The sequence below is a fragment of the Amblyomma mixtum genome, chromosome 6 (assembly GCF_055824585.1).
Source record: "Amblyomma mixtum isolate Tamu chromosome 6, ASM5582458v1, whole genome shotgun sequence".
NCBI classification, from domain to species: domain Eukaryota; kingdom Metazoa; phylum Arthropoda; class Arachnida; order Ixodida; family Ixodidae; genus Amblyomma; species Amblyomma mixtum.
The window spans coordinates 122977288-123001345 of NC_143017.1; the positions used below are offsets into that span (position 1 = coordinate 122977288).

Consider the following 24058-nt stretch of genomic DNA (forward strand, 5'->3'; position numbering starts at 1 on the left):
CCTGTTTTGAACCGAAAAAAAAAAATCCCCCTCCCCATATTAAACTCACCAGAGAAGAAGCCACATTGTGGAGGCGAATACAGACAACTTCCGTAACCTCTACTTCATTCAGTTTTTAAATGTTACACGAGTCAGGTGGGCGGAATCCAGGACCTGATGCCAGGACCCGTCATGTATGAAGTTGAGCTACCTTTGCTTGTCAGGGTTGGCTCCCACTGCTCGTAGGATGTCTGGGATGTTATTAGGTGGAATCGGTTTCTTACGCAACAACACGAAATGTGGAATAGCATGGGCTTACCGTTGCTCCAGAGACAGGCGGTGGTATCTGAAAGGGTGGATGAGTGTACAAGTAGAGGTTACGGAAGTTGTCCGTATTCGCCTCCAGAATGTGGCTTCTCTGGTGAGTTTAATATCGGGAGGGTGATTTTTTTTTTTCGGTTCAGTATTAGGATTTATAGCCATGCAGCGTGGGAAACTATTGCACTTGCACACGGTAATTGTGTTCCGTCAACTATATAACGCCTGTAATACAAGCAACGTGGAAAACAAATAGTCTCGACAAGGAACAAGCTCGACGATACGATTTCGTGTTTGTGAACAGCCGCACTTCCTTTCTTTTACTTCTGAAGAGTCACACTATGTGCCTTCTTTCGGAAAAAAATACCCGGCATTGCATTTTGCGTACCGCATTGCGTTTTTGTGCTTTCCTTATTTGTTTAGGTCAATTCAGTCCTGTTTGTTTTAAATGAACAACACTTGATTGAGGCGCGGCAGTTCGTATTTGGAAGCGAGAATTGAGGACAAAATTAACGCATGCAGACTTACACGCAAGGATACGACACATGTGGCATCACAGGATGAAGAACAATGATTTTTATTAGAAACCTTGTTATTGGCGTACAAGAGAGTTTCTTTTGGCTGAAGAAAGAGTTTATGATAGACATGCCAGTGAATCGCCAGAAAAGAAAAAAAAATAACCTCGATATATTAACCTCCTTATGCCACGCAGGTACGTGAGTCCTGTGGAGGAGCATTAAAATGAAGACGAAAACTTGTGCCTCGTTCAGATGTTAAGAAATTTGTTAGTTACGAAACCTATCAGTACATTCATTCTGTAGTTCAGTTTGGTTGCGGTCCTACCGCGCTATTATAACATCTTGTCAATCCTTTGACTTTTCTGCGCCGACAAAACCTAACACAGACATCTTGTAGCCTATACTTCGAGATCGATTACGAAATTGGCAATATAAACATTAACACGATTTCATCTCTGGACCTTGTTTCCGTGCTGGCCACTTATTTCACATTCCTGTGCAAATGCTTTTGATTCTTGATATAACTTGTCAGTGGCGTCGGGCACACTACAAAGTTTTTCAGTGCCACGCCCAGGATGTGGGAGGTGACAAAGGGCAGGCTCTCCGAAGCCAGCGCATTCAATCACAGGGACGTCATCTCCTTGATGAAGGACATGGGGTGACGCGCACTCTCCCCCAAGCTCATTTCCGGCCGCATGTGCGGGTTGGTGCTCGGCGTGTACACAGCGCAGGCGCGTACGAACATCAGCGTCGCAGCACCGCCGAAGACGACCGCCGCCAGCGTCACGTACCAGTACCGCTGCAAGGAAGCGCGCGGTATAGTTTTGTGATACTCTTTTCAGCTCTCAATTCAAATAAAATCACATTATTTTATTTTCCACGGAAACATGCAGTGTTCCTTTAGGCTCTCGTAGAAAAAAGGCTATGCATATTAAGACAAATTTCTTATGCACAGCGCAAGAACAAGATGTACGAAGGTAACAATATTGTACTAATAAAAAGTTAGACGGCAAAGAATAGTAAACGCGTTAACGATAATCAAATCATCATTCAAAGCAATTCCGATTTATTTACATGGATATTTCCGCGGCTTCACTGGATAAAAGCTGCTGGGTCAGCTCGACTGTGTCCAGGAAACTACTACAAGGCACGGTGCGTATGCGGTACAGTATGCGTGACAAGTCATAAGTACAAACATGAATGTTCCAGCACATAAGCCTTGTATAAAATACATTAAAGAAGACTAAAACAAAGAGGTAACGAGTATGCACTGAAGTAGCAAAGCTTCAATATTTCAAATAAAATAAAATTAAAAATACAACCACCATTTGTACAAGCATAAGGAAAATACATTATAACGCATAGGTAAACAAATCGCACAAAAACTTTGACATTTTTGCAGTGTAGTTCCATAGCTCATTGCTATTATAGTCAGCAGTGTCTCGAAAAGTATTTAAATTGTGGAGATAGTTATGCCTCATAATTTGTAGTTGTTATGAAGAAAATAGTGATGTTCATAAATCCTGATTTCATATGGGCACCGAAGCCTGGCGCAGTTATTAAGATGCTGAAGCCGTTAAATAATTGGGAACTTGGGTGGACGGAGAGTACGTAGTTTGCAAAACGAATGACGTAGTGTGATTCGAAAGCGTCGTGACGAAGCGAAAACAAAACCTGTATGCTCACCAATATATACTTTCTATATAAGGGCCTTGCTATTGCGGTCTGTAAGCGGTAACTTATCAGATGTCAAACAGTTTTATAGATTTGACGACGGAAATATGTCAGTCATCTTTAGAAACCATGCTACTCACGGAGAATAGTGCTTGTGTCAAAAATATTCGCTGATTGTGAAGTCGCTGCGTATCCCTCGATAATTTTCTTTCGTGCCGTTAATATTTCAACTGACTGCTATCTTGCGTTAACTTTTTGTTCCACTTGGAAACATTTGCGACACCGCGTTTGTATACTCTGGTGTATACTTTGCAGCTTTCACGCTGCAGTTTTCATCACCTATAGTGTAAGTCACTGTGGGCTAAGTTTGAAAAAATTTTGGGGAGACTCACTAAATTTCCGCCACGTATGTGGCTAAGGAGGATCAACGAAACGCTGCCATTGGTCACTGATGACAACCAACAGGACAGAAGTACGCACTCGCAATGTTCATCAGGAGTAGGCACCTGAAATTCCCGAGCAGCCTCCTAGTGGGACAAAGTTGGAACCGTGCATGGTTTTTCGCTTTAAGTAGTTCGTAACTTCAATGCCTGCTGTAGGGCGAAACGATCCTCACCACGATGGCACTGGTGGCCCCCTTTCCGCCGAACACCAGCCGCTGCAGCCTGAAGAGGATGCCCTCGGCGTCAGTGAGACGGCACCTCTGGAAGACATCGCAGTAGCCCAGCAGGTTGTAGCATGGGGCACCGGGCTGCATGCGTCGGCCACAGAAGTCCTTCATATGGTCGAACGCGCAGGCTTCCTTGCACTCGCTTCCGGGCTCTGCAGCGTGCGTAAAAGGAGAGGTGTTTCCTTAGTATGCGGCTAAATAATGTGGAATAAGCTACGGAATTAAGCTAATCTTCTTAATACCCTAACGGACATTTTTTTTTTCGCGAAAATAGTACCAAAATGGTCATTTCGTACCCGTGCAGCATTGTGTCGAAAAACATCAAAAACACTTTAGACGAGTCCTACTCGCCTTAAACCAGACACAGAAAACACACGACCAGCTTGACTCAGCCGGTGCCAGAAAAAAAAGAGAGTCGGTCTATGATAAGCCTGGCTCGCCCAAGTGCGCTGGGTGCTTAACAGCTACAAAACGTACTGCACGGCGATGGGTTTTCTGTTACACAAAAATTCGTGGAGTGGAGAGACCTTGGGGCTGTTTCCTTTCTGCATACCGAAAACTTTGAATAAAACCCTAAATTCGCACTGTGAACATTCGCGCGACTTAACGTAACCATCAAAACATTTAGTCAAAGTTTCTCCTTTATTATTTTCTCTTTTTACAGAGACAGCTATTAAGAGTCCGTTCCTGGGTTTCGCGTCGTCGTAATATTAGTACGGTCTAGTAGTCGTCGGCGCACTCGGTAGCTGCGTTGCCTTGGGAACCTCTCGGAGGGTGGTTACCATGGATGGAGGAGGGTACGATGTGAATGGAGGCATCCTTAACCGGTGGATGCTTACCACCGGAATGGTTGCTGTTACAGGACGAGGGCATCGCGAGAGGGGACGAATCCTCAACCAGAGGAAGGTTACCGTGGGAGGATGATATGGTGAGAGCGTAAGAAGGCGCAGCCGGTGAGTTGTTGTGACGGGACGCACCCGGAGGTTAGTTTTTCTGGAAAGAGGAGGGAAGGGCTACCTTGGAACGAGCACGGTATGCCGAGAGCATAGGAATGGCTAACTGGAGGGGGTTACCACGGGAGTTACACAGCGGGTAGCTACCCTGGAAGGAGAAGAGAGAGTATTACGAGAACGGAGGAGTGTAGCAAGGTTCATCTGCACTAGGTGCTGCGAAATGGGCCACCCGAGGATAGGGTCAGAGCCGGCGCTGCGAGCCTAGAGCCCTGGACTAGAAGTTGAGAGCTAGTGTAAAAGAGAGTGCGCGTGCAAAACTAAAAAGAGCGCTCTAGAACAATAAAGATATGAAGTTGATCTCAAGCTTTCTACATCAACATATCGAAAAATATAAATACTTCAACAGCTGTCGCTGAATCTCGCATTACACGGTGGTAGCCACCCTCTGAATTTTTTTATTATTATATGACCTGACCTGTCCCTAGGCGATTATGGGCGCGTGTAATATACGTGCGGAAGGAAAGGAAGGCGGTTTGAGCGCAGTCGTGGTGTCTCTTTCTGTCTTGCCACGTGGTTCACTACGAAACTCTAGGCCCATATTTTTTTTTTATAACGACAGCTGTACCTACGGTTTCCGGTTGGTCGGTTCTTTGGTTGGTTTTCGAGGGAAGGAAGTAGTACAGCAACTGTCTGACTTCTCGGTGGACACCTCAACTGCGCCGTGAGGGAAGGGGTGGAGGAGGTATTGAAAGAAGAAAGAGGCGCCACATTGGAGGGCCGCCGAAAAATTTCGACCACTTGGTGATCTTTAACGTACACCGATATTGCACAGCCCACGGACGCCTTTCTCGTTTCACCTCGATCGAAACGTGGCCGCCGCGGCCGGATTCAAACCTATGTATTCCGAACCTGCGCGCGAGGTTGCGAATCTGTGTAGTCTATTGCATGGAGAGGAGGCGCTCTTGGGTGTGCTTTGGAAATGGTAGAGTGTTTTTGAGCACGAGGTTTTCCTTGGGGTTTGCCACGGCAGGGAACCCTTAATTGCTTCGGACGTCACACACGTACCCGCCTATGTGGGCGCACAAATTTTGCGGCGAGGACGAGACTTCGAGCGGAAGCGCCCCAGAGTCTGCAGAGATTTAGCTCGTCGTGGAGCCGATGCCGACACACACAAAAAAAAAGCCAGTGCCAACATCAGGCCGCAATGAATGCGGCCGAGAGAAAGCGTCGTCCTGGACACGCTTCGCGGTGGCGGGAGGTCAGAACAAAGAACGGCTTGTGGAATAGACGATAAACGCGCTCACAGCGCTGGCCCCAAACGAGCAGCAAGAGGAAATTCCGCAAATACCAAGAACAAAATATACCTGCGTCGACATTGAGGCAAGCCATCTTGATCGAGAAGATACAGCACTTCATGCCACCAAAGTTATCACCGAAATTGGCTCGACAAGTGTTAACAGCCCTGCGAGTTTTACTTCGGAAGCTGGTACCGTGAATGGGTTGCATGCTGTCTGCTCCTCATAACTGTCCATACAGGAGGAGCCCTAGTCGGCCGAATGGGTCGCATGTTGTGGTCCTTACCTTCTTGGGTGGGCCACTGCTAGGCAAAGTAGTGAATTCGAATCTCGGTTGCCCAATATGCACACTACTAAGTGTAAAAAATACTCTTCTTTTATTCAAAAAAAATATTTCTAAGCAGAAGTTCGCGGTTGTTAACGTGCAAGCATGATTTCCAGATATCCCTCGAAGGCTATGTTTTCACTACGCAAAGCTCAGGATTTGCATGGGAGCTTTTGTAGCGCATGGCGTGAGTGAAACAGTGGCGGCGCCAGCGTGCACCCACCGTCTTCCCTGCAGGCGATGAGGCACATGTCCTCCATGCTCAGGTGCGCTGCGGTGAGGTAGCACTCCTGGAGGTTGTACAGGCGGCACACCGACTGACTGCACTCGCCGCTCTCGCACAGCTGGGTGGCGCTATTGCACAACGTTCCGTCCGGCTTCCAGTCCGACGAGGGGCATTCGCCGCTGTTGCCGCTAGACCAGAGGTCAAGGCTGGTCGGTGACAGCGCTGTAGAAAGAGTTACCTACTACCTACTAAGAGCTACCTAAGAAAAATTTCAATAATCATTGAGTAGTGAGCATGCGATGCGACAGGCGCAGAAATATGTACTTTTGGCTAGAAAAGTTAAGGGGATGCACAATGCTACCTAAGAAAAATTTCAATAATCATTGAGTAGTGAGCATGCGATGCGACAGGCGCAGAAATATGTACTTTTGGCTAGAAAAGTTAAGGGGATGCACAATGCTGGCAGAAAAAAAAAATTTCTGCTGCCTTGCAATACAGCCGCCCTGTAATGTTACCAGCAGATATATGCTGTACCCACACACGCGCAGATATGTGAGGTGATTGGCTTGCTTGTCTGCGTGCAAATAAATTTTCTCCAGGTCATCCACACAACGAAAACTTTCGTTGGTACGCGGTAAGTACTCCGTGGCCACTGGAATCGAACCCAGCCCCTTCTGCGTTCGAGGTGGGTGCTCAAGCCGATGGGCCATCGCCACGGTTTTTAAACACCTCTCTCCCTTGACGAATAATCGACCTTTGAGGGACAGAAACCCGTCTTTTGCGGTTAAAGCCCATTTAGCTCTTTTTTTCGTCTATACGAAAAAAGGAGGGGGAGTGGGGGGAAGGGGGGGGGGTGGTCAAACGCCCATTTTTGAGGCATTTATCCCGAAAGACGGAAAAACCTTGCGCCCATTGTATCAAGGGTTGGAACCCGGCGCACTCCGTGGTAGTAGGGTTGTCGAAAAAGTTCCTTAACCCCGATGCCCACTCGGAGTGTTACACAAAGGGGGCGGTGTGTGTGTGGGAGGGGGGGGGGGGGGGGCTACCACTGACGTAATAAAAGGGCATACGGTTGGCTGCCTGGAATTTTCCTGGATAGTCGATCGAGTGGGTCTTGCTAAGAGCTAGTGAGTGCAAGGCTTCGAAGGATACTCGCAGAAAGCTTCGTGGATGCAGTCGTCTTCTTGTCTGCAGACCATCGTCGTGTTGTGAAATCGGCACTGTGAGCTGCAGCAGGCGCCATTGCTAGGACTGCGAATCAGAGGAAGTCGTTGACTGAGTTGGATTTGGTTTTATGGGGTTTAGCTTCCCGAAGAAACTCAGGCTGTGAGGAACGCAGCAGTGGAGGGCTCCGGTTAATTTCGACCACCTGTGATTATTTAACACTCACCAACATCGCGCAATATTTCGGCTCCATCGAAATGTGACCACCGAGGCCGGGATCTAAGCCGCGTCTTTCGAGTCAGCAGCCGAGCAGCATTACCACTGAGCTACTGCGGCGGCTGAAGTCGTTCGTTGAATCTGTGTGTAATTTCAAGGTATTTCGCTTTTCTTTTACGATGCAGCGTTTAATGACTCGTTTGAAGGCTGAACATGTGTCTAGCCGCAGCCCATCACGTGACAAGCCCCTGCACGATCCTCGTGCTAAATTCGTCTTCTTGGGGTGGGGCTCGAGCCAGCGCCACCTACACTTTTTAGTGTGTATGGCGTTGCTACGTACACGGGCGCCACTTGCGCACAAGGGCACCAGCGGCGCCGCCACGGTCCGGAAGTCTGCCGAAGCAGATGCAGTTAGCCGACGTCAAAATCCCACTGTGAAAAGAGCTTTAGTACTTCAGTTTGAGCAAGGCTAATAAGTAACAATAAAACATCTTCATTAATTTGCAGAAGTCATTAACTGCAGCTTCGCTGTAATAAAGCAATAATAAGGATCCTAGTCTTGATCCGAGTTCTTTATTTCGTCACAGGCAAAGCGCTGCGGATTGTGCGGTTTGAACGGTGAGAGTACGGATAGCCTCCCGAAATGACAACCCAGATTTCTTCTAAGCTCTTCTTTGCTGAAGTGAGAAAGTGTGCAAATTGTGCCCTTCTGTCGGGAACTGGTTCTGGAGCAGGTTAGTGAACACAGGATCTGGAACAGGTAAGGTTGAGCAAACGTTGAGAGATCCGAAGTGGTGGAAATAAAATCGGAGCCCTTCAGCGTGGAGCCTCGTTCTCACTTCTTCAGCCTTTCACCCATGTCGTGCTTGGAATGTTCGCCGGGAGTGACTCAGTTGTTGCGCCTTTATTTTCATCGTAACAAATTTTCAGGAACACGAAAGCACGACCACAATACTGATTAGGCATCACAGCGCCCGTGGAGCCGAGCAACAAGTAAAAATAGATGCAACGTGTCGAACGTTGCGGCCAATCAAATAATTCTTTGTGTTTTAACCTATGCTTGTTCAGTATGAACATGTTAAAGGAAGTGATTTCAGGCTTAGCCTTCGACAGCTTGCTTTTGGGTGCTAACTATGAAACAAACACTCTTCCACACGAAGTAAATTATGCTCAAAATGTTCCTAGACCAATGGCATTCCTTCGGCACTTGCATATTGTTAGTTAAGCTTCCTCAACCGAATATGTGCATCCGATTTACGATGTTTCCTAATATTATGGAATTGTTCCTTGGGATATTTTTCATTTTAACATTTATATACATGCACAAATCTCTCTACTCGCTGTCCCAGGCTCGAATTGCGTATTTGATAGAGTGTCTGTGTGAATATATTTAAATTTTTAGTACCCATGACTAGCCTATGGCTACGGGTGCAGACAGTGTTGGGCGCATCTTTATTGTGATTTGAAGTCTAAAGAATCTGAGTTTCAAGGAGGAACAAGTGCATGCACACCTGCAAACAGCGCCCGGCTTCAGCGTGCACGGTTTGCGGTCGACCTCGCCGTGGTGACGCGCGTAGCAGCACGTGTCGACGCCGCAGTCCTGAGGCTCCCAGCCGCAGTCGCACTCCTCGTTCTCCTCGCGAATGGAATTGCCGCAGAACGGGCCCCGGGGTTCTGCGGACAGAAGCCATTGGTTGAGATAGTTTTCGTGTCCTCGTCACTCCACCTCAACTCATCTTATTATAATCTCCATGATCATGTCCCGTGGGCTGTGCCGAGAAAAAAATTCCTTAGTTTGATTCATGTAAAGCACCCGCGTGGCAATTCCACATTACTTACTATTAGCACAGAAAGCCAACACTGATGTCTTCAACAGGAAGTATTTGCAGGTTTCGTTAATGACATGGTAAAGAGCTCCTAAATGAATTTATCTGGTGGCCGAATTCGTTTCGTTATTAAGTATGCGGGAATTACAGTGACGCAGCGATCTTCTGTAGGCTACTCCGCAGTTTTAACGTTTAAGGACAAAAAGTTAACAGTTATTTTATGGCTGAGGAGGCAGGACGTTTGTTCTGTCACTGCATCACATGAAGGGGTAAGGAGGACTAAGGAACGGAATAGTTGCTTATGTGGATATGGCGCTGTGAACAAACGTACGGGTAATGATATTAATAATTATGCACGCTCGATTTCGCTTGCGAGCACGAGGATAAAGTGATAGCAAATTTTTTTAAGCCAAAGTAGAAAATCCGGGGTAGTAGTGGTGACAAAGGAATCATTCAGTCTTCCGGAGAGAGAAGAAAGAGTGCTTGGTGTCCTATCCACGTCATTTGTTGACCTACTGGATGGTTCGATCTACTTGTCGGTGCATCCCACTGCCACAAAGCACTTTGTTCCTGGCATTCGGCTGCAGAGTACGTGATAGCCTTGGATGTATTTTGATTTAAGTGAAATGCAAAAACGCCCGACCAGCTGTGCGATGGGAGTGCAGGTTAAACGCCTCCGGGACCCTACAATCCTGTCTGTCTGCCTTGTTTCAGGTTTTCGCTCTTCCTTTCCCTTGTGGTGGTGTTCGGGTGATCAGGAACAATGCGGCAGCTACTTGTGCCTTTCCTGTGCTTAAACAACTTGCATCACGCAAAAGAACGCCAGGATCGTCATTTTTATGACTTCGAACCTCACCCTGGAGGCAGTTCGGTCGGGAGCCTTTGTTGGAGAACATCTGCATCAAGACAGCCGAGATGCTGCGCACACTGCACACGGAGAAGCGCCGGTTGTTCGGCTTGGTTCCGCGTGTGGCACTGGCGAACATGATGTAGTTGCCGCCGGTTCCTTCGGGAACGCACTCCGGAAGGTCGTCGTGCTGCACCGAAGAGATGCGCTAATAGCCTTCATTTTGAATAGCACTATGTTCGCACTTTTGTAATGTGAACATCGTGATCCTTCTTTTCGTCTTTATGGCAACGATGCAAAGAACACACGCAGTGTTGTTGAGCCAAGCGTTACGTCATGAAGAACAAACGCCAGGATTCTCTTTGGCTGAATCCACCGATGTATATGTGATTTGGAAGCGATCGAGATTTGGAACTAATACGATGATGGCAGGATAAAGCTGATAATCGTTATTAATGCGTCCGCGTTAGGTCTCTCATGTCGGAAAAGACTGCCCGTCCGCCCGAAGCCTCATTGGACAGGTGGTTAATGTGGGTTTCTATAAACAAGAGGAGTATTGGATTACTCTATTAACAGTAATACCATGATCAGCACAGGTGCTGGGACCTACCATCGCGCCGAAGTTGTGTCCGAGCTCGTGGGCGAAAGTGATCTCGGAGACCCGCTGCGGCACGCGCATGTTCTTGCGCAGGAACGTGACCACGCCAGTGTTAAAGCTGAGCCTCCCGAAGTAGCCGCTGGTAAAGCTGTCCACGAGGACGGCCGTACTGGGCTGGAACCGCTCGCAGATGCCGCCCGCAAATTCTGCCCCAAAAGAATGGTCCGACTGATTGTTCGGGCGACAACATTGCCGCATCGAGAGTCAGTGCGACAAGAATGTTCTAGTATGTGCACCCTAAACGTTTCTTAGGAGAAGCGAATGCACCGGATACGTATATGAAGACTGGTAAAAGAAGACAGACTTTAAGGCATCTACAGTAAGATCTCTTTCCTGAGGCAGTGTTTAAGCTAAGGAATAGCAAAACAATTCTAGGCATCCAGTTGTTTCTGAACGACTCACAAATAAGGTGGAACGGTTTCACTAAAGATTGCAATAGAGCAGCGTGTAGGGATGAAATATCTGCCTGCCTTTTTGCCCCCAAAATAAGTTACTTATACCGTATTTACTCGCATATTGGTCGATCATGATAATAGGCCGACCCCTAAAAAAATTATTGGAATAATAGTCGACCCATATAAGTCGACCCATTGAACTAGCACTTTTGCTAGATTTTGACGCACGCAAATTTTTCATTTTTATTATATGTGTTATGAGCGACTACAGCTTCGGCATGCATGCCAGAGTTTTAGTTTTGATCACGACCTCTCTATAAACTATAATACACTGGCTTTGATAGCTATTTAAACGCCAAAATATACTGCTTTCTAAGCTGTCTACCACGATAAGACCACAAAAGTGAGCGAAAGAGCAATGCGGGTGCACACAGCGTATTGCTGTGTGCACCCGAATGATGATGATGAAGACTGCGACTTCGGGCGCCATCCATGGACGGCACTTGAAAGCTCCTGCGCGCCCACGTGGCCTCCGCGACCAAGCGCTCCGCGATCAAGCGTACCGTTGCTCGCAGCCGGAGCTGATCGCGGAGGACACGGCGCGTGCATTTAGAAGGGTATTCTCGCCTGAGTCATGGAATGTTCAGGCGCGGCGCTTACAAGGATTTATTTTTTTTAAACATTTCCTTCGGGAAAACGGGAAGCAGACCTTACACGGGCGCGGGCCCTTACAGGCGTTTATACGGTAGTTCCTAACATTTTTATTAGACTTGCGAACACTAATTTTTCCTTTATATTGCCACGCGCCCAACGCGCCGGGCGGCCTCCGCGCTGAGTCGAAGACGACGACGAAGCGGCGGTGGGCTCTCGTGGCGCGCTGTTCTGTCTGTGTGTGGAAGCTGGCTCCATAATTAAAAGAAGGCTCCCGGTCTTGGGTTCTTCCCGACGTCTACCTTCACGGCTCCTCTGGTCGTGACACTGGTGGAGGTGCAGCCGATGCTCCCTACTCCTGAGGACGACTCGACGCGTCCGCCTCTTGTGACCACCCCTGTCCATCGTGCCAGCCGGAGGATCCGCGGCCTGTCCCCCGAGGCCCTTCCTATTGTCAGCGCGCCTTCAACTACCACTCCACTCATGGCGACGCCACTGCCCGCCCTGCCTACGACTGTCCCTGCAGCCAGCCCCACCTATCTCACCCTTCAGACTCCACGCACGCCTAAGCCCTTTCACGGCGACCTGTTTGAGGATGCCGAAGACTGGTTGGCTCACTACGAACGGGTCGCGACCTTTAACTGCTGGGACGACGCTACAAAGCTGCGTAACGTTTACTTCAGCATTGAAGACTCTGCACGAACGTGGCTCGAAAACCATGAGACTACTTTCTCTACGTGGCCGGACTTTCGACGTCAGCTCCTGAGTACGTACGCCAACAGCGACCGCCGGGAGAGCGCAGAGCGAGCACTGTACTCTCGAATTCAGCTTCCCAATGAGGGTGTTGCCATGTACGTCGAGGATGTGAAGCGTCTTTGCCATCGCGCCGATCCAGCCATGCCTGAAGAAAAAAAGCTGCGGCACCTGATGCGCGGCGTAAAAGAACAGCTCTTTTCCGGCCTCGTGCGGAACCCGCCCAACACCGTCGCGGAGTTCCTGGCCGAGGCCGTGCACATGGAGAAATTGCTGCAGCAAAGATCCCGTCAGTACGACCGGCAACTGCGCCAAACGTCGACTCTATCAACGTTGGACCGGTTCGACCATGATCCCAGGACGAATCCGGACTCCCTTCGCGAGCTCATCCGTTCCGTGGTCCGCGAGGAGCTGCAGCACCTTCAAGCCACCTTTGCCCCTCGCGTCGATTCCGTCACCAGCGTCATCCGCGAGGAAGTCCGACAGGCACTCAGGGCACAAGACGCTGCAGCTGTGCCGGCGCCGCAACCGACCCCATACGATCCCGCGCCGTATCCGACTCCTGTCCAGCCAGTCACGTACGCGGACGTCGTGCGCCGCGCGGCCCCATCTTCTGGGCCTTCGCCTTACACCGCACCATTGGTCGCGGTGCACTCTGCCCAGCCGACTCCTTACTGGGCGGATCGGCGCCAGGCACCGCGGAAGACTGACCTCTGGCGCACTCCGGATCAACGCCCGCTCTGCTACCACTGTGGTGAGGCCGGCCATCTCTACCGGCGGTGCCCCTATCGCGAAATGGGACTACGCGGTTTTTCTGTCGACAGCCCCCGTCCACGCCCTGGAGAGCGCCCTCAAGACATCGCCGAGTGTGTCACCCGCCAGCGTAGTTCATCTCCTCCGCGCCGCGAGTCGCGATCGCCCTCTCCACGCCGGTCTTCGCCCTCTGGGTCCCGTTTCGCCTCAAGACAACGTGGTTCCTCCAGCCCTCGTCGGGAAAACTAGCTCCGGCGGCCTTTGGAGGCGAGGCCGCCGAACGCCGTTCCGACGCAAAGCTTCCACCGCCGCAGCAACTGAATCGCCCCGACGGCGCACGCCGCATCGCTGCACAGTTTTCCCCGACGCGCCTTTCGTATCGCCGCGATGCCGCAACCCCAATCGCCGACCCGCTTCCGCCGCCGCACCGACCCAATCGCCCCGACGCCGAACGCCGCATCGCCGAAGAGTTTCCCCCAACGCGCCGCTTGAATCGCTCCGACAGCGCAACCCCAGTCACCGACCAGGTTCCGCCGCAACAGCCATCGACGGGCCGTGCTGAAGGCAGGGTCTCCTTGGATATCCCTGTTCTCGTCGACACAAAGGAGGTCAGCGCGTTGGTTGATACGGGCGCAGATTACTCTATCCTTAGCGGACGGCTTGCGACGGCCCTGAAAAAAGTGACGACACCCTGGGACGGTCCCGACATACGCACGGCAGGCGGACATCTTGTCGCACCACTCGGCATGTGTGCGGCCCGGGTTACGGTTCGAGGCTGCACATTCGTTGCCACTTTTCTCGTTCTCCGCGAATGTGCTCGCGATGTCATCCTTGGCATCGACTTTCTTCGCGAGCACGGTGCGATCATAGACCTTCCGAACCGCTTGGTGACGTTTTCTACCGCAATGGCCACAGAAGAACCTGCGCACCAGGGTTCTCGGTCCGCCCTGCGAGTCGCCGACGATAACGTTACGGTGCCACCACGTGCCAGCATTCTCACGAGAGTTACCTGCGACGAGCCACATAGGGGACTCCGGGTTGTCGAGCCTAATGTCTCCCTCGTACTGACTAAGGGGGTTTCGGTGGCACGGGGCCTTGGATCCTTTCATGACGGTTGTACAGAGGTCGTGTCACCAACTTCTGCAATGAACATCGACATCTGTTCCGTGGCACAGCCATCGCTTACGTCGACCATGCTCAGGAAGTGGCCGAATGCTTTGCTTGTGCGGAGGACACACCTGGAGCTGACGCCGAAGCGGTCACCAGCGTAGACATAAATCCTGGCCTTCCACCCACTGAAAAGAGGCAACTCCAGGACCTCTTGCGGGAGTTTGGTGCGTGTTTCACGTCGTCGTCCAAAGTGCGCCAAACATCGATAGTTAAACACCGCATTATCACGCATGAAGGAGCCCGACCCATCCATCAGCAGCCCTATCGTGTGTCCCCTCGTGAGCGAGATGTTATTCAAACACAGGTCGAAGAGATGCTCACAGACGGCGTCATCCAACCGTCAAGCAGTCCGTGGTCGTCTCCTGTCGTCCTCGTGAAAAAGAAAGACGGGACACTACGGTTCTGCGTCGACTACAGGAAGCTGAACAGTGTGACCAAGAAAGACGTGTACCCGCTCCCGCGTATCGACGACTCCCTCGACCGACTTCGTCAAGCCAAGTACTTCTCTTCGGTCGACCTCAGAAGTGGTTATTGGCAGATAGAAGTTGATGAGAGGGACCGTGAGAAAACCGCCTTCATTACACCGGACGGGCTGTATGAATTTCGCGTCCTCCCATTCGGGCTCTGCTGTGCTCCTGCCACGTTCCAAAGAATGATGGACACCGTTCTCACCGGTTTGAAGTGGCAGACCTGTCTTGTTTATCTTGACGATGTCATCATTTTTCCCGCCACGTTCACGGAACATCTGCACCGCCTCAGGACTGTCCTCAAAGCCATTCGATCCGCCAACCTCTCCCTCAAACCAGAAAAATGCCACTTTGGGTTCACCGAATTGAAGTTCCTCGGGCACGTCATTAGTGCTGACGGAATCCGCGCTGACCCAGAGAAGCTTGCTGCCGTTGCTGCCTTTCCGGTCCCCTCCCACAAAAAAGCAGTCCGACGTTTTATGGGCCTGTGCTTCTATTATCGCCGCTTCATTAGAAACTTCGCCCAGCTCGCCAGCCCTCTGACGCTCCTAACCCGTGATGACACGCCATTTTCCTGGGGCAACGAACAACAGACTGCCTTCGACGAGTTACGACGCCTACTCCAATCACCGCCCATCCTGGCACATTTCGACGAAGATGCCGATACGGAGGTGCACACGGATGCGAGCAACGTCGGTCTTGGCGCCGTTCTAGTTCAGCGGCAAAACGGTGTCGACAAAGTAATTGCCTACGCCAGCCGCGCACTGTCGCGTGCTGAGTTGAACTACTCTACCACGGAAAAAGAATGTTTAGCGGTAGTCTGGGCCGCCGCCAAGTTCCGCCCATACCTCTATGGCAGACCATTTCGTATCGTCACCGACCACCACTCGCTGTGCTGGCTGAAAAATTTAAGGACCCTTGCGGCCGCCTAGCACGTTGGGCATTACGCCTGCAGGAATTCGATTTCACCGTCACCTACAAGTCAGGCCGGAAACACACCGACGCTGATACCTTGTCACGCGCTCCCGTCAAACCTCCTCCGCAATACACCACCGACGATGATAGCTTCCTTGGAGCGGTCAGCACATCTGAGCTCGTTTCCAGACAGCGTGCCGACGCCGAGCTCCGTCTGCTCATCGAACACAGGGACAGACGAGCTCGCCTGCCCGTACCCGACCCGCAAGAATCTATTGTGCTTCAAGTCGACACCCATCCCATACCTCCGGTCCGCACCATCCGCGTTCTGGGTATGTTAATACAGAACAACACGCAAAACTCGGAGGCCATTCAGCGCCTCCGCACCACAGCCAATCAGATCAACGGCCTTATCCGCCGCATCAGCACCCGCCGGAGAGGTATGAAGGAGGATGACCTCTGTCGGCTCACGAAAGCTTTCCTCATTAGCAGGATAGTCTACTCTTACCCCTACTATCACCTCCGCCGGAAGGACGAGGAAGCTGTGAACAGCATTATACGTTCAGCGTACAAAGCGGCACTGGGGCTACCTCAGTACGCCAGCACACAGCACCTCCTCCAACTCGGCATCTACAACACGCTCACAGAACTCATAGAGGCACACAAGACCGCCCGAATCCACCGCCTCTCACGCACTAAACACGGGCGGCTCATACTTGACCGTCTCAACATCAACCCCATAGGCGACGTCCACCCCACGACGCCCATTCCGATAGGGGTCTATAGCCGTCTAGTTATAAAACCAATCCCCAAAAACATGCTACCTGGCCGCCATGATACGCGCCGTCAGCTGAAAGCCCAAGCACTAGATGCCACATACCTTGCCGACGAACACGCAATATACGTAGATGCTGCACGGCAAAGTGCAAACACATACGTGGCTTGTGCAACCACGCCACAATCTACTATCGTCACCGCCGCCACAGTAGTAGCTCACTCTCCGACAGCGGCAGAAGAAACCGCCATCGCGCTGGCCATCGCTGACCCACGTACGCGCACAGTCCTCAGCGACTCCAAAAGAGCGATACAAAATTACTCGGCAGGTTTTATCTGCCACCCCGCTGCACGCATCCTTCGCGGCTGCACTCCCGACCATAAGATCAATCTGGTCTGGGTACCCGCCCACGCGGGAAACTCTGGAAACGAAGGGGTCGACCGACTAGCCCGAGGACTAACCAACCGGGCAGCCGGCCCCACGGACCCAGACGCTCTTGCCGAGGCTCCCCAGACCTTTGCCGAAATTACCAACCTCTTCAGAGAGATGAGACGCCAGTTCCCGCCTCCACACCCCGACTTGAATCGAGCGCAAGCCACCTTGCTCCGCAGGTTGCAGACACACTCCATCCTTAGCCATTCTAGACTTTCACTCATCACAGACGGGGAATACGACCCCGTCTGCCAAAATTGTTACCAGGGAGAAATCGCCACCCAGGCTCACATCCTCTGGGGTTGCGCGGGAAATCCGCCCCCTCGAACCTTACTGCCAGCTCCCTCCGAAGACGGATGGAACCAACTCCTCAGAAGGCCAGACAAGAGCATCCAACTGGCACTCATTTCGTGGGCCCAGGAAGTCGCCGCCACCTGGGGGCCACACCAAGCCCACCTGCCCTAAATCCCGCCAATCTATGGCAATAAAGTTGTTTCTCTCTCTCTCTCTCTGCTCATCGAACATCTCGAAGGTGGGTGCCCTGAAATACCACGATACCTAGCTCGTGGACTATCGTCGTTCTGCCTGCGGAGAGGGGTGCTTTATAAAAAGAACTCTACTTCAAGTCCGACAACTTACCTGCTCGTCATACCGTCTGATCTGCGGGATGAAGTCCTCCTTGCCTGCCATGAAGAACCGACTTCCGGCCACCTTGGAGTTACCCGCACCTTATCCCGAATCCGGCAGAACTATTACTGGCCCAACCTAACGTGTCAAGCATTATGTCCGGACATGCCGGCAATGCCAGCGGCGAAAAAAACCCGCGCTCAAGCCTCCTGGACTGCTTCAGTGCATCGAGCCGCCACAAATACCATTCGACAAAGTCGGCATGGACCTTCTGGGGCCATTTCCTCTCTCGTCTTCCGGCCACAAGTGGATCGTAGTCGCCACAGACTACTTGACCCGCTACGCCGAAACGAAGGCCCTTGCGCGAGGTACTGCCGCCGAAGTTGCCCACTTCTTTATGCAAGACATCGTGCTTAGACACGGCGCCCCATCGCCGCCCCATCGGCCATCATTACTGACCGAGGCAAGGCGTTTACAGCCCGACTCCTACGTGACATCTTAGAGCTTAGCCATACTGCTCATCGACTAACAACAGCGTATCATCCCCAAACCAATGGTCTAACGGAACGGCTCAACAAAACATTGGCGGACATGATCTCGATGTACGTCGACGTTGAACACAAAACCTGGGATGAGGTCTTGCCGTACGTCACCTTCGCATATAATACCGCGACGCAGGAAACCACCCAGTTCACCCCGTTCCGTCTCGTGTATGGCAGAGAGGTCCGCATGATGCTAGACGCCATGCTGCCGTACGGCGACGCAGAGCTTCCCCCTGAAGCTGGCCACTTCGTGGAGCAAGCAGAGCAGGCCCGTCAGCTGGCCCGCTTGCACATAGAGGACCAGCAATCCGCCAATGCCCGACACTATAACCTTCGGCACAGGGACGTGCACTACGAGCCGGGCGACCACGTGTGGGTGTGGACACCAGTGCGCCGCAAGGGATTGTGCGAAAAGCTTTTAAATAGGTATTTTGGCCCGTACAGAGTCCTGCGCCGCCTGAACAGCGTCAACTACGAAGTTGTCCCCCATGGAACTGTGGTCACCGGCCCTCAGCGTCAACGGCCTGAAATCGTGCATGTAGTGCGCTTAAAGCCGTATTTTTCGCGTGACTGAGCGCTGTGTTCACGCTGTTTCGTACCACGCGCTCAACGCGCCGCGCGGCCTCCGCGCTGAGTCGAAGACGACGACGAAGCGGCGGTGGGCTCTCGTGGCGCGCTGTTCTGTCTGTGTGTGGAAGCTGGCTCCATAATTAAAAGAAGGCTCCCGGTCTTGGGTTCTTCCCGACGTCTACCTTCACGGCTCCTCTGGTCGTGACAATATTTATGTGTATTTACTGCGACTATACAAAGTATAGTACCAGTGTAGCCGGCGCTGCTTGAAACGGCGGGCGTGACAACAGAACTCCATTAGCTCGCTACCTTTTCTCTCTTTGGTCACTAATATAGGTCGAGGTTCTTTGGTCACGAATATAGGTCGATAACTAATTATGGGCAACATTTCTGAAAAAAAAGACGACCTATATGCGAGTAAATAAATTCAGGGGGCACTTTGACTGTCTAAAGTGGGTAGAGGCGGAAGCGTTTTCCGCACCACCTTCGCTGTTTCTGTGGCACTGGTGACGTCACATATATTTGAGTACTAATTACTAAGTGATGGCAAATCACTAATTAATTGTTAATTACTGATTAATGCCTGAATGCTAATTAACTGCTAATTAATGACGCTTAACCTTCCCCTTTAGGAGTGGAACGCGACAGCGCGTTGTAGCGCTGCCAGGGAGTCCACGGAACGCCACCACCCGTTCGGCGCGATGCCTTGCCCTTTGAACGCAACGCTTTTTGAGGAAAGGAAATAGCGCAGTAATTCTCTGTCATCTCGGTGGACACCTGAACCACACCGTAGAGGAAGGGAGGTGGGAGTGAAAGAAGATAGATAAAGAGGAGCCGTAATGAAGAAAGTGAAAATTGTATTTGAGGAAAGGAAATTACGCAGTAACTGTCTCACACATCTCGGTGGACACCCGTCCAAATTCAGGGGGGCACTTTTTTGACCTAAAGTGTGGTCACTGATGTGTGGTTAAGATGTTAAGCTTCGCCCCTAAGTGTGGAACGCGACAGCGTCTTGCAACGCTGCCAAGGAGTCCATAGAACGCCATCGCCCATTCGGTTCTACGCCTCGCTCGTCGGTAAATTGGTTTTTGAGGAAAGGAAATGTATCTTGCTCTCATATTTCGGTGGACACCTAAACATCGCCGGAAGGGAAAGGAGGAGGATGAGAGTGAGCGAAGACACCGTATTCACTAGACGCGCCTTTGTTCATTCCAAACCATCGAGCTGGCATGGCGGAGTGGATAGCATGGTCGTCTCGCACTTCGAAGACCGGGGTTCGATTCCCGAGCTCGACCGATTTCTTACTAGGTTTTATTTATTTATATGACCTGACTAGAGAAGTTAATTAGGCTAATTGGGTAATTAAGCAATTAACTAACCTCAGTCCCACTTACTTGGAGCATCACTATACGATCCCTTCAATTGGTTGTATGGTTACTAGCCAAAGTGCAATTGGCCCCGTTTGAAATTCGCGCACTGTGACGTCATGACCGTTTCCACCAATTTAAAAGCGTGACATTTTCTGTCGACAACTGCTGCTTACAACGATGAGACATTAAAGGCTTCCGCCTTAATACGGTAACAAGAACTTGATAGAAGGTTTATGTTGATCACCAGTACATTAAAGATCACATCAGCATACTTGCTAAGTACAGCAGCGGGCCAATTACTCACCGTCAGCCAGGTAGGCGAGGCCCAGCGTTCCTCCGGGAAACTCCCGGTGGGTCCACAGATACGAAGCGCAGAATCCGTCATGGTTTATCTTGGACAGCTCGAACAGCGCGTGCGGAGCGTCCAGGTTGTCCTCACAGAAGGGGTTTGCCAGCGCCGACGCTCCTTCGCAGGCGCTGGAGCTGTTGATCTGCAACGGAGTCATCCAAGGGACATAAACCAGGTGCATTTAAACCTGAAACATACCCTAAAGCCTCCCAGAAAACTGTAATTTCAATTGGTATTCCTTTTCTAGCGATCCGCAGCAGCTCTCACCACGAGTCGCTGCACCTCGAATCTGATGTCAGTGATGCCGTTGAAGTTTGTGCTGCCGAAGATGTCTGAGACGGCGTTCACGTGCTTCGACACCATGCTGATCAGATCCTGGCGGGTTCTCAGCATCTTGTCGTGGTCACCTGCCTGCCACGAAGCCACGGCCTCGAACAGCGTGTGGTCGATGGTGATCTCCAAGTTGCACACACGCTGAACCAGCGTCTTCTGCGGCTGCGGGGGTGCAGTGAAGACATGCCGTTGGCGCGGCGCTGGGAGGGTCCCGTTTCTGCCCTGTATGTTGGAATCATGCGCCACGGCGTTTCTTTCGATGCTCCCGGTAGTTGACGTAGTCTCCAGGTGGACATTCAGCGCAGACCGCTTCCGCCGCAGTTGCTTGTGAGGCTGTGTGAGTTAAAGGAGATAGTTAAGCCTATTAGAAATGTCTACCTTTGAAAGTGAATATTGGTTGACGCGGATGAGGAATGGTGAAGAGCTATAGTGAGCAATATGGCGACACAGAAGGAGTCATTTTTTTAAAGGTTTGTACTTTCCTTATAGCAGTATTTTACAGCGACAACTTATGTGGTACATTATCCGCTTATGTTAATTGTCATAATGGTTAAGCAATCCGTGCGGCCAACATTAACATTGTCCACTTGTCGACATCGTTATCTACCGAATATCTGAGTTATTACGTCAGCTGTGGCAGTTCGCCATACCTGGAATTGATGCGACCTGTAGCGGTGCCGTATCCGGTCCAGGGCATCCTTGGTGGCCCCGTAAAGCCCGCAGCGTCCACCGGCGAAGCTGACGTCGCGTGCCGAGTAGATGAGCGAGTGGAAGGGCACCGAATGTGGGAAGAATCGGCCCGCGTGCTCCACGTAGAATTCTTCTCCCTCGCGGGGCAGCGAGATGCTTCCGCTAAAAACGCCGCCTATGATGGACCCAACGACGCGACTTTCCGGCTCCCCTGGGGAAAGGCGGGGAACCAGCTCTTGAAACTCGTCAGCTGAGGTGGTCTTGCAAGAGCTAAACGTATGAACGGAGCCACTATACACCTGCGAACTGATGTCAGGCGCTGCGCATCCTGTGTCACTCCACCTGTCATTGTTACCACTTCAAACTGGCAAAATGCTGGTGAAGCTGAATGGGATGATGCCAACTTGAAAGCCGCTGGCTATTTGTGAAAGCCTTTGGCACACTCTGCACTCAATTGTCTCTGGAACTCTTTATGTACGCGATAGAAATTATTTATTAAGGGCGGAAAAACTGTGTTGGCGAATTAAATTTTTATTGCGTATTCATGGATCAGAAAACTGATTAATTTGATATTATGCACACAGGAGTTAGAAGACATCTCCCGAGTTTTTGCCTCATACAAAGAAGCAGTGAGACTTCCTTGCGACTGTAGCACAATAATGTACGGTGTACTGGAACCCTCTGCGTCGAATCACCTGCATTGTACAACTATGCTCCTTATATGTATAAAGTGGATTTTATATGAACGTGGCGCACTCCGTGAACGGTTCCGAAAGCGTAAATTAACCTGCACGCAAAAGGGGTAAAATACTGGCGTTATTACAAAAAGATTATCAAGACTGACGTAATGTACTGCTGAATATATTCTCAGTAGTCATCGCGTACCAGGTGAAAACAATTAACTTTGAGCTAGTCGGCGTGGCACGCTCATGGTCGTAGTTATGTAAGGCAGAAAAGACGGCAACAAAAAAAAAAGGCCAGGTTAGTTGTTCGTACATGTGCTTATTTCTTGGTTATTACATGTAGATCGAAACCTACTGGAGAAACAAAGAATACATCCAGCACTACACTAGGGTATCCTCAGAAACGGCAGTGCTATCTTTTGTTCCCGTTAAAGGTAAATACTGGACTGGGAAGGAAACCTTAGCTCCGTTTTTGTCAGCAGGTAGGTCGCAGAAATTGCTCGTCTAGGAAGAAATAAGAGGATTTACAGGAAACTTAAATGATCTAATTTCGTAGAAGGGTGTAGGTCAGCGCCTTCTGACTTGCACTGGGGAAGTCCTTCTAAGCGGTGTGGCGGGACATACGTTGCATCATAGGCAGCAATTCCTGCCGCGTCATCTTCCTTTCCATGCTAAACATGAGGCTTAGGGCCCTAGTGAAATGACCTAGCCGCCCGATTCCAGAACGCATTGAGCCCCAGTGCCGCCGAGAGACAACCTTCTCAGTATCCCACCCTCTTCTGACTGACCGAAGCTCTCAAGTCCTTTGGCCAGTTCAACTCAAGGAACTTCGGTCTCTCGCTCCCATGAGGCGCTGGTAGCCTGACAACAAGGTATACATATACTCCCGAGGATGTGGCACTGACCGGCGAACAATGGGTTTTGGCCCTCGGCCCCAAGTTCAACAGGGAAACGGAGAAGACGCCAAAAGAACTGCTCGCCACGGTGTGACTGAGGAGGAGTCTGCCCAGTGCACCTCGGAAGGCGTTGAAGTCCTATTTTCATGCAAGACAACATGATCCCAAGTTCTTGAAAAATGCGCCGTGGCCTTCCTGACCGTGCTGATTTTCAGGTTAGCGCCGGCGAAGTGTCTGTCTTTCTTGTCATTCTTTATGCTTCTGAACTATAACGAAGAGCTCAAAGAAGGAAGAGAAAGTAGAACGTGTTGTCGGGTTAGTTGGTTCAATACTTCAGACATGGCAGTTGCGCGAAACACACACACACTGGTGTGTGCCATGCAACTGCCATGTCTGAAGGAAGACAAAGATATCTTCTTTCTAGCTTGTTGAGTTCATGAGAACAATGCAGGCAGGGCACTGCTGCTTTCATTTCTTTTCTTTTTATCTCGCCAAATCAAGCCAGTGTCGTTGGGTAGTAGCCCGTTGTGCCAACCGGCGGCGCGGGCTGGTAACTTTTATTCTTTGTTTTTCTTGCCCATTCTAACATATGTCACGTGGTAGTAACAAAACTTACCCGTGACGTAGCCTGAATAGAGATGGTCGAGGCTGGGAGGCACTGAATTTGTTTGCACCTCAAGTGTAAAGTCCTCGGAGAAAGCGGACCGGTCCTGCCAGAGGCGGAGCTTGAACTCTCTGGAAAATACCACGAAATGCATCGCATCATACTTGTGCTTCTGCCTGCATTTGATCAGGATCGCAGCTGGCAGCGACATATCTAGGTGAAAGGTTAGGAGCACTTCACAACATGGATATGGCTGACAGGACTGATGCAGACCGGTGTTCATCAATCACAGCTGTGATAACACGTGTTTGGAAATAGCACCTTGAAATTGCACCGACCTGGTAAACGTCCAATGGTAAAACGCCACGGGGGTTGTGTTAGAGGGCCTGCGCACAATTAACACTAATTTGTCCC

General features: G+C 50.8%; 1 protein-coding gene across 1 annotated transcript; it reads right to left on the reverse strand.

Moving 5' to 3' along the window:
* Positions 1-1355: 1355 nt before the first annotated feature.
* LOC149340260 (disintegrin and metalloproteinase domain-containing protein 10 homolog) lies at positions 1356-23855 on the reverse strand. Its single transcript, XM_089551086.1, has 11 exons — positions 23657-23855; positions 21422-21672; positions 20706-20933; positions 20394-20580; positions 10622-10815; positions 10021-10201; positions 8850-9012; positions 7111-7209; positions 5956-6146; positions 3106-3311; positions 1356-1614 (listed from the first exon to the last, which is right to left on the reverse strand). The coding sequence occupies exons 1-11, from the start codon at positions 23853-23855 to the stop codon at positions 1438-1440; spliced, it is 2076 nt and encodes a 691-aa protein (XP_089407212.1). The 3' UTR covers positions 1356-1437.
* Positions 23856-24058: the final 203 nt, after the last annotated feature.